The sequence below is a fragment of the Microplitis demolitor genome, chromosome 8 (genome assembly GCF_026212275.2).
Source record: "Microplitis demolitor isolate Queensland-Clemson2020A chromosome 8, iyMicDemo2.1a, whole genome shotgun sequence".
Lineage (NCBI taxonomy): Eukaryota > Metazoa > Arthropoda > Insecta > Hymenoptera > Braconidae > Microplitis > Microplitis demolitor.
In genome coordinates this window covers 20,023,682-20,034,449 of record NC_068552.1, presented here as the reverse complement: position 1 = coordinate 20,034,449, position 10,768 = coordinate 20,023,682, and the positions used below count along the sequence as shown (strand labels likewise).

Sequence of the window (10,768 nt, the reverse complement as noted above, 5' to 3'; positions counted from 1 at the left end):
TAAATAAATATTTTAAATCCTCGATCGAAATGAGAGGATGAAATATTAACAAAAATTATCAGGTGGAAAAAAAAAAAATAAAACAAAGATCTGAAGAATTTTCGAGACGGTCTAGTCTTTTATTTTTTTATTTGTTTTTTTTTTTTTTTTGTTTAGTTGCCTCATAGACGTGTGTACAATTCGCAGACGCCTGACCTCGAGAATAAAAGAACCGCGTGCTCATAGTCTAACTTATCCGCGTGTTGTCGACGTCTTAAACGTCGTCCTCGTAGTCGTCGTCGTCACTGGTTTGCTTGTATTTAGTCGGTTAGTTCATTCTCTCTGTTCATTTTTATTTCATTACATTGTTCTAGACGCACGCATCCGCTTCGGATCTCAGCGGGGTTCGTACCAAGCTAAATCACATCACCACCGTTCTCTTATTTCGTCCACCTTAAAATAATAATAATTATTATTATAGAAAGAATTATAATAATAACAACAAGAACCAACCAACAGCTAAAAACATGGAATCAGGTTTACGGTTTACACATATTACGGAAATCCGTATTTCGTGCCAGCCGGTAAACGTAAGACAACGTGCAGAGGGTGTTAATATGATCTAGGGCGAGCAGACGGGCATGCAAAGGTATACATTTATATATACATATATATGTAGACATCGTGTACGTTGTTAAGGAGGAAAGCCGATTGATAGACAGACTTAAGACGAGAGAAATACGTACTGTACGTGTACATGTAAGTATGCACATCCATATATGTATATATATAAATATAGTAGGTATAGAAAGTAAGAGAAGCCGTAAGTAGTTACAGCCGGCGCATCTGCTTTGGCAGTGTTTAGTATAAGGACACAGTCCTCGCGAAACGATACGGCCCTGGCTCTGGCCGTGAGTCTCGTCTGGCCAAGTAGTATAAGAGTGTGTGCACCCGCGTCGCGTCCCTTACCTCGCGAAATGAGAGCGAGGTAAGGGACAAGCGAAATAACAAGGACAGATGTAGCTCTGTAACAGAGAGGGGTAAAGTCCCAGCCCAGGGAGTCGAGAGAAGAGGAGAAAAGGAATCGAGGAGAAAAAGAATACATATATGTTGTAGATATAAGGAAGAAGAGAGCCAGACGACGTCGAGAGTGGAGAGGAAGGGTGCAAGTGGCGATGATGACGAGCAAGACGACCAAGTGAACGAGACGACGACGGCGACGACGACGACGACGACGGTGGCGCGAACATGCTGCAGAAACCTGTTCTTGTCTTTTCTGCTTTCCTCATGATTATTATCGCTGATCGAATAACTCCTTCGCTACGAAGCTGCGATGCGTTTTTTCGGCAAATGCTGGATGTTTTATTTTAGAAGCTGTAGTGCTGACGCTTTTTAGCTTTACATTTAAATTAACCAGCTTGTACGTTATTGTATTTGTATGTCTGCATATGTATATTTCAATTGTATTTTTATTTTTTTATTTTTTATTTTTTTCATTTTGTTGGAGACTATACAAATCCAGATTAGATTATTCGCACGCTCACTTTGTTGGAACGGGCGAGGCGTACACTCTCGGCACAATGCACTTTTATTTTTTTAATATTTTTTGCCCACCAAAACCAAGTGCATTGTCGTGGGAGGCTGAAATTCAAACGGCCCCCAACGCTTGAGGCTGTTCGATGCACTCTTCCACTGCTGCTTCATTTCGTCTCATTCTTTTTTTCTCCCTCTTTTTCTTTCTTTCACTCGCTCGTTTTCTCATTCTCTCTCTGGTCCGTTGTTCGCCCGCGTCCTTTTGCAAACTTTTTTTAATTTTACTTTTTCTGGCGATGGTCAAAGCTCTGCTCGATCATTCGGTTGAATCTCTTTTGTCCTACTAAATCGTTTGATCATACAGGTTACAAGTTATTCGATAAAAGAACTAGGTTACTGCGATGCACATCTGTGCATCAATTTTACTATTTTATTTTATTCTCTTCAACTTTTAATACAAAAAAATTTTTTTTTAATGCCATATAACAAACCAATTACTTGGATTCTTACTTTTTTTCTTTAACACCGCAATAGATTTCGCGGTGAGTAATTTCATATTATTTTAAAAATGATTTTAGGTAAAGAAAGCCTTTGGGAAATGAGCTCTCACAAAAATCGAAAAAAAAATTGGCAACAGGTGTCAGCTAAGAGGGCACATACATAAAGAATTTAAAAGATCCAACGTGCTTCCGGCGGTAGGAGGGTTAAGTCCCCGAAGCGGGGGGCTGCTGTACAACCTCTACATGATAAAGAAACGCGGAGTACAGCTGTCCCCCGTATCCTCTAAAAAACTCGTCTGAATTTTATACGCGATGCAACTTAGTGCGTTTCGTGTTACGCGTATGTACTCTTTACTCTCTTTATCCTTATCCTTATTTCTCCCTTACATATATTACTCCAAAAAAAATAATTCCCTTCGTCTGATGCACACACACTACACGTCCATGTGCTAAATCATGGGAATATATTTTAACAAATACAATACTTGGATTCTTTTGTTTTATAAATTTATTTTTTACTCAAAATAAACCTACTAATTATTATTAATTAAAATTAACACACAAATAGAGAGTAATTAAAATTAGTGTTCCGTAAATACGAACATTGCCGTGCAATTATTTAAAAGAAGAAAAAAGTGCAAGTTGATTACCCACATTTGTACGAACTGACAGTAGATTAGAGGCGCCGTTAATCTCTTTGAGAGGCCATCGACATCAAGAAAATATATTTATAAAATATAACATGTACTTCTATTCATAAGACGATCAACTCGACTATTCATTGCAAAATATACATGCGTTCAAATTTTTTTTGTTTATAAAAAAAAAAATGTCTTTTTTGTAAACTTATATTGCAGTATATTTAACCGTAATTCTATTTTATTATTAAATAAAATTCAATTGGACATACTTGTCGTCCATGTCCAATAGATAAAAGCTAGAATGATATATATATATAAATGCGGGAAATACAAAAGTTTAGCAAAAGAGAATTCTCATACATGAGAATTATACTCATTGTGTTTAATTAAAATATATATTTTAAATAAAAAAAAATATATAAAGATAAAGTTCAGTAAATAGGCAAGTTTAAAATATATACAACAAAAGCCCAAGAAAAATCGGATTATATTTGAGCAAATGCACAAGAATAATATCTTAATGTCTGTCCACCTCCCAAGAGCTCTGTGCCATCTGCACTTGTTTCCCACGTAAATATATCACAACCCCTGATGATATAGAAAAGACAGAAGCTAAGAGACAGTACACAGCATCACACATACTTTGATAAATTTATATATACATACTTTACATATGTACATACGATACACATATACATCTATAATAAAATACTCTCAGGACTTTTCTCAGGATACAGTGGGTTGTAGGCAACCCTGGAATAATAAACAGTAGCATTAGTGAAGCTGGATAGACCCCCAGCAACTCGTCTCATCTTTATATATATATATATCTTTTTTTGCTTCTTTCTTTACTTGCTTGTGTCACTTGACCGCTCTCGCACGTCCACGTCATTTCTCCCTCGTGGAGGACATCAAGAACTCGTATGCTGAGAAAATTCTTCACTTCTGTTTTGTATATTATTTTATTTTTTATTTCTCTTGGTTTCTTGTCTCGTTCACCACCTCTTCCAGTCTGTAATGTAATGTACAGTAAACAGGGTGAGTAAGAGGGTAGAAGCCGTGAACCTGATGTACGCCCGAAGGACAAAGGTCTTCTGCACCTCCTTTTCCGCACAGACCAAGGGTGAAATGGTTGGACAGTGGTCGCTGTGTACACAAGAGCAAAAGAAAGACATGGAGAGACACTCTGTGAGATAGAAAGGGACATAAAGGTCAGATGAAGGGTGTAGTGTGTATCCATAGGGGGTCGTTAGACCAGGGCGCTATCCTCATTAGCATCACAATCGTCTTCTAAATGTTATGTCCTCCCGTATTAAGTCACCGCGACTCAACTTTTTTCCTCGTTTCTCGCATTTACTCTCTGTCCAGTCTCGATGGGAACCTTGCTCCTTACTCATCATCAGCATCATCCTAGTCATCTTCTTATAGTCTACAACCCTCTGGCAGATATATCTGCGGTTTGCTATGAACACGCATATGAGTACACAAATGACGATACATATATATCTACATATAACTAGTTGAAAAGATTTTTACAACGGGGCGTCGACCTTTTTTCGTTTCCTGTGTCTACTAATGTCTACAAGTATACACAATCTATTGTTAATTTTACGTTTTTTTTTATTTATAAAATATAATAAATTCAATTCAAAGACAACAAACAGGTTTTCATTATAAATTGTACCATTAATTATATATGCAATAGCAATAATAATAATATAATATAATATAACGAAAATGTATTTTTCTAAAATTATATTTTTTAATAATTCCCCCTCATGTCTGGCGGGAAAATAAAAAGTCAAGCTGCGCGGCATTATTCTTAAGGTTATGTTGTGTCCAGCAGCTGCGCAATACTCAAACTACATTTTTTTTCACACTACTCATACTTACTATTCAATAAATAAATATAATCATCAATAATATGTATCTACAAATTTCTTAATTACAATTTATCAAAATAATTAAATTTTAAACGATGACACATGCCCGCTTACTTTTTTAAATTTCGGGTGGGGCATTATCGACTCGTCATTCGATTACTCGATTCTCTATACCTCTGTCGATCAAACTTCACTTTATTATTATTATCAAAATTGACAACGGCAATTATTTTGGTAAATTTTAAATAATTATTATTATAAATAAATTGCCGCCATTTTTTAAAAATTAAAATTTGAATTTCAGAGTTTCGCGAAAATTGAAAAATAATAGAAACTGTGGGGGAGTTAGGATGAACGGACTCTAATTACGTCACAACCACTTGCACTGGAATGATTCAATCGAGTAGGAATCATCAGGGCGTGTGTTATTTTGTGCGTCCACGTCTACGTCCTATCAACCAACAACGGACGCTAGTTTTTAAAATATCATCAAGTGTAGGTTGTTAGCGCGATAATTATTTATTATTAATCAGCTCTGCAGTGGAAATGGTGCAACAAAAATAATAAGATGTCTAATTAATAAAGTGGTTTAAATAATTAACGAGGCAGAGAAAGTTCCTGAAGAGGGACAATTGTTTTTTAAATTATAATTGCTGTAATAAACAAAAGACAATGGTGCGCTTAACGTTGACGGTGATCTACATTGTGGGTTTTATGAAGCTGGGCGTAGTCGGTCAGTTTGGATGGCATCCTCTGGACGGTTTTGATGAAATAAAAGGAAAAATAGACCAGGTTAATATGGATAATTGTGAAATAAAACGTCTAAATGACTTATTTTTGCCAGCTGCAGTAGTGTCCCATCTTCCTGACATCAAAGACATAAATATCAACCCAGTATTTCCTAATAGAACTGGTCTGCTGTACATACACAATCTAGCAATAAGTCGTGCTTACTTTTGGAGTTACAGTTTACAGTCACGATTTATCAGACCAGCTATCAATGACACTTATGATCCTGGAATGATGTACTACTTCTTGTCATCAGTTGCTGATGTCTCTTCAAATCCTCATGTAAATGCTTCAGCGACTTATTTCGCGCCAAATACATCCTACACACCCAGTTACCGAGGATTCTTCAACAAAACATTGCCGAGGTTCGCACCAAGAGCTATCAGAGCTGATGATTTCAATGATCCCGTTCACTTGGAAAGAATATCCACGAGAAATACTTTTCTTGCTAATGATCTCGGCGCTTTTCCACCTGACAGTCCCAGTCTTGATTACACCGATGAGCAATATCGCATTAATAAATGGTATTTATTTTATTTATTTAATTAATTATACTTGTAATCAACTTGTTGATAATTATTCCAGGTATACAGCTTGGCTGCCAGATACTAATCCACAGAAGAGACATGACACCAAGACAACTTACCAGGTGGAGATAAGATATGCCAACAATACGAATGAGACATTTTCATTTCACGGTCCACCAGGTAAATTTCAAATAATTAGAGTTAATTATTATTTATTTTATTTGAATATTATTTTAAATTAAACGTTGGATTATTGAGCACAAAGGAAAACGCTTTGAATTTATGCTAAGAATATTCCCAGACATATTAGTGACGGTCGAGTGTGCGGAGAATAATTTATTGAATGAAAAAAAATTTTCCCAGGTGCTGATGAAAATCCGGGTCCAGTAAAATGGACAGAGCCTTACTTTGATTGTCGTCGTTCGAACCGTTGGCTGGTGGCTGCAGTAGTACCCATTGCAGATATTTACCCCCGTCATACGGGTTTCCGGCACATTGAATATCCAACGTAAGTATCAATTTTTAATTATTTTCTTTGGGACTAGTTACTGGTACTTATTATATCAATACATTTATACTTAAAAAATATATATATAAAGCACCAGATGTTCGTTGGTCCGGGTGTCCAGTCAGTGCTAGTTCGCAAGACCCCAAGTCGTAACGAAATATTTTTATTGCTCCGCGAATGTCGCTTGTGTGTACATGACATCGTGTATGTACGTATGTATGTATATATATATATATATATATATATATATATATATATTGATCATCCTTAATGAATTCACGGTGAAAGAAGAGGTCGCAGGGGGCCCGGTGTACTCTTCTCTGATGTATTTGTGTTGGACCCCAATGAAATTACGGTCCCTGTCAAACAGGTACGACAGACCGGGTTCTAGGATCATCGTAAGGAACGAGAGAGTCGGTGATAATATTGAGAAAGATGAAAAAATTTATAATGTCAATGGGAATATATGACTATGTGGATTAAATGTTAGAAAGGATTAAGATTTAAATGACGATAGGATTGAATGCCATCGATTGTGTTACACTCGCGACTCAATCTCTTTTAGCTCAAGAGCGGTCAAGTTAAGGCCACTTGACAAAACCGACACTAAAAAAAAATACATATCATTTTTTCAACCAGTTTTTCTAAAAAATTATATCATTCATTTTTATATTTAAAGATACACTGCCGTGTCTGTAATTGAAATGGAGTTGGAGAGAATCGATATCAATCAATGTCCCCCAGGTCCAGGTAATAGTGGTCCAAATTATTTTGCCGATACCGCAAGATGTAAAAAAGAGACGACTGAGGTAAGTTTTATTATATAATTAATAATTATATTTTTATATTAATTATTAAATTATTTTTAGTGCGAACCGTTGCATGGATGGGGTAGTGGTAGACGGGGAGCATATCAATGCCGATGTCTACCTGGATATCGGCTGCCTACACAAGTCCGAAGACCCCATTTGGGAGAAATTATTGAACGTGCTACAGAAGAACAATATCGCAATGGATTTGATTGCGTGAAAATTGGATGTAAGTTAAAATTTAGGTGTTAATTTAAATTTATATTTATTTACATTATTTTTAAAGATCGACAAGCATTGCCAGTCAAGTGGAACAAAGCGCCTAAGCATCTACGAGATAAATATATCGAGATGTATCCGGAATACTCAAATTATTCAAATTTCTCAAGTGGCGCTGACGCTTTTCAAACTCAAAAAATAAACATTCACAAGGCTATTGCTTTTATAAAAAGTGTTAATGGGAAAAATTGTGCCTCGTATGTATTAATTACTTTTGCTATTATTTATTTTAACAAACAATTATTTTATAGATTAATTTTTTTTTAGGTTCACTAACGCAGATTTGCAACTCCATGGAGATGTCGGCTACGGTAGCTCGGAATTTTTTGAAAATCAAGCGCGAATGGGAACACGGTTGGCAAACTTCATCAGTGCTTTCCTTCAGATAAGTAATCCTGATGAAGTTTACTCAGGAAAGCGAGTGCCCGATCGACCTCTAACCGAAGACCAGATGATGGGCGAAACTTTGGCTCTGCTTCTTGGAGACACGAAAATTTGGTCTGCTGGAACTTATTGGGAGCGGAATAAATTTACCAACAGAACTTTCTTTGCGCCCTACGCCTACAAGCCGGTTAGGAACACGAGGAAATATTTCATCGAGGATCTTGCTCGATTAAACGAAACCGGTAAAAAAAATTAAGAAAAATGTCCGAGTTCTGTTGCTAATTTGAAATAACTCAATGAAATTTAATTACAGCTGAGATTTACACCAACAAAAATTGGTTCAAGTTTCTGCAGCAGCGATGGGCGACAAACTTTGACGAACTTGAGAAATATTATTTGAAACTGAACATCCGTTTCAACGAGACGGGCGAACACAGCAAGAAATACGAGCAGTACCCGACATATTACAGGTGAGAAAAGGAAACGAAACAAATGTTATAAATAAAAGAAAACAATAAAATCTAAATCCTTTCTCATCCAAGCATCATCTTGGATATTACGAATCACAAAATATAACAGTGAATACGTATAAAGGGATTATGGTTACTGAGTAAGGGGATAGCTTTTAAATTTTTTTTTTATGTAATATATTTTAATGCTCTGGAACGGGCGGGTTGTCTCGTCTGGTCTTGAATGTTTAGGGCGGCAAACCTGAATCATGGTCACTGGACAACTCCGTACTTTGATTGTAACGGTAAGGTGAATAAATGGGTAATTACCTATGCATCCCCATTTTTTGGCTGGGACAGCTTGAGGAAAAAACTGGAATTCAAGTGAGTATTAACGTTTGTTCATATATATAAGTGTGAATATCATGTATATACATATATAAATACAATACACGTAGTATTTGCTGATGTAAAAGTAAATTGAGTGTGAGATAGTTCACCAGGAGCAAGTCCACGGGGGATATATTTTATATATTTTAATAAAAAAAATAATAATAATTCAGATGATGATATTTAATACCAAAAACATTTTACAGGGGTGCCGTTGCTGTTACGATGAACTTGATGGATATGGACATCAACCAGTGTGACGATAAATTTTATGTTCCCAATGCGTTCAAGGGCACCCACAAATGTGACAGAAAAACATCTTATGTAAGAATTATTCTTTTTTTTTTAACAATAATCATTTTATTATTATTATTTGTAATTAAATAATTTTATTTTTCTAGTGCGTGCCAATATTCGGAAGAGGTTTTGAAACTGGCGGGTACAAGTGCGAGTGCAAACAAGGATTCGAGTACCCGCTGGATGATCAGACCACTTACATTGATGGTCAGATAATGGAAGCTGAGTTCCAAAACATTATCGAAGACAGAGAAACGAGGATTAATTTGTTCAAATGTAGATTGGCTGGTGCTGATGGGATACAGGCGAGTTACATGCTCATTCTCCTCATTGTCTTCTTCTCCATTTTACGCTTCACGCAGAGATAAATCATCGAAACAAATTTTATTAACGTAGTAACATATCAATAAGCCGTCCGCAAAAATTTATTCATTTTACAAACTAGATATAGGATATTTTTTATCAATAGTTTTAAGAATCACGACTCACTCGATCGTTGTAATTTACATATCTAATTTTTTGTGTCTCAGTGCACAATACTCTGTATTTATATTAATTATCATGATACTGAAAGTAGTAATTAAAAAATTTTATTAAGATCAATGAACAAAATACTGCCAGGCAAAAATTTTATAAATTTCACATGAATTTAAAAAATTTTTTTTTAACAAGATAATTCAAAACTAAAATTCTCGGCTACTTTCAGTATTACTAATTATCCGTCCATATAAATGCTCTTTTATATATTTATATATATATATATATTACATAAGGATCGAATGTTTTTTGTAAATACTTTACAAATTTTTTAAGTATTAACTGTCCGTAAGATTTTTTATAAAAATATATATCGTGTTTTTAAAAATGTTTTTTATATTTAGAGTTAATTTTACAATCGTTAGAATCTCAATAATTTTTTAAATTGTTAATTATAATTATAATAAATAAATTAATCCGTCCATTTTAAAATTAACAAAGTGCCTTTTTATAAAGCAAATAATAAAATATGCTTTGCGCCATTGCAAAACTTGGTAAATGTAATCTAAAGTAATACTAATTGTGTTCATGATTTTTTTGTAGGAATAAAATAAATATTTTATTCAGGGATTAAAAAATGGAAGTTTTCTGAGCCCAAGGATTTTATTACAAACGTTTTGTATTGATGACGATGTTTCAAATAAGTAAAAGATTTTATGACTTAATGTATTTACTCAAAAAATATGTATTTAATTTTAAGACTTACTGATTAATGAAACGTCTGAATGATTTTCCATAATCCAAAGACTTAATTTCCCTTCGTAACGAAAAATCCAAAGCAATTTGATTTAACAACCAAAATCTTTTGATGTCCTCGAAAAATATGTTATCGATCTGACAGTAATTTGTTTAAAAACAAAAACAATCGTTACTGCGACTGTAATTGTTTCGCTAACGCCAACCGCGGCTCGTAAAAAATATAATTTATCCGTAAATTTTGCGGTTCTGAATCTCTAATTTCAATTACATATTTTATGTAAAATAAAATTGATACAAAAATTATATAGACTAATGAAAATATATAGCAATAAATTTGAATAAATAAAAACATTAATTTTGTCTTTGTAAATCCAAAAATAAATTTAAAAATACTCATAATTTTGAATAAAAATTTTTTAGTAAAACAAAATAAAATCAGAGATCAAATACTCAATTGCCAGCCTTACCAGTATCCACTTCCTGTTACTAAATAATGTTTTTTTTGATAATTTCTTATTTCTAAAATTAAGATTTAATTTTTTTATATAAATAATAAAAAGTTGA

The 10,768-nt window shown here is 34.3% G+C and overlaps 1 protein-coding gene across 2 annotated transcripts; it reads left to right on the top strand.

The window, feature by feature from the left end:
- The first annotated feature begins 197 nt into the window (after positions 1-197).
- On the top strand, positions 198-10,598 carry LOC103576728 (uncharacterized). Of its 2 annotated transcripts, XM_053741253.1 has the most exons (14): positions 198-383; positions 461-738; positions 4,841-5,849; positions 5,911-6,032; positions 6,216-6,360; positions 7,040-7,169; positions 7,230-7,398; positions 7,456-7,645; positions 7,716-8,074; positions 8,146-8,302; positions 8,534-8,665; positions 8,878-8,995; positions 9,073-9,273; positions 10,049-10,594. In XM_053741253.1, the coding sequence occupies exons 3-14, from the start codon at positions 5,209-5,211 to the stop codon at positions 10,052-10,054; spliced, it is 2,370 nt and encodes a 789-aa protein (XP_053597228.1). In that variant the 5' UTR covers positions 198-383; positions 461-738; positions 4,841-5,208; the 3' UTR covers positions 10,055-10,594. The 2 variants fall into 2 exon arrangements, with proteins under 2 accessions (XP_053597228.1, XP_053597227.1); XM_053741252.1 differs by having other exon boundaries at positions 9,073-10,598.
- The last annotated feature ends 170 nt before the right edge of the window (positions 10,599-10,768 follow it).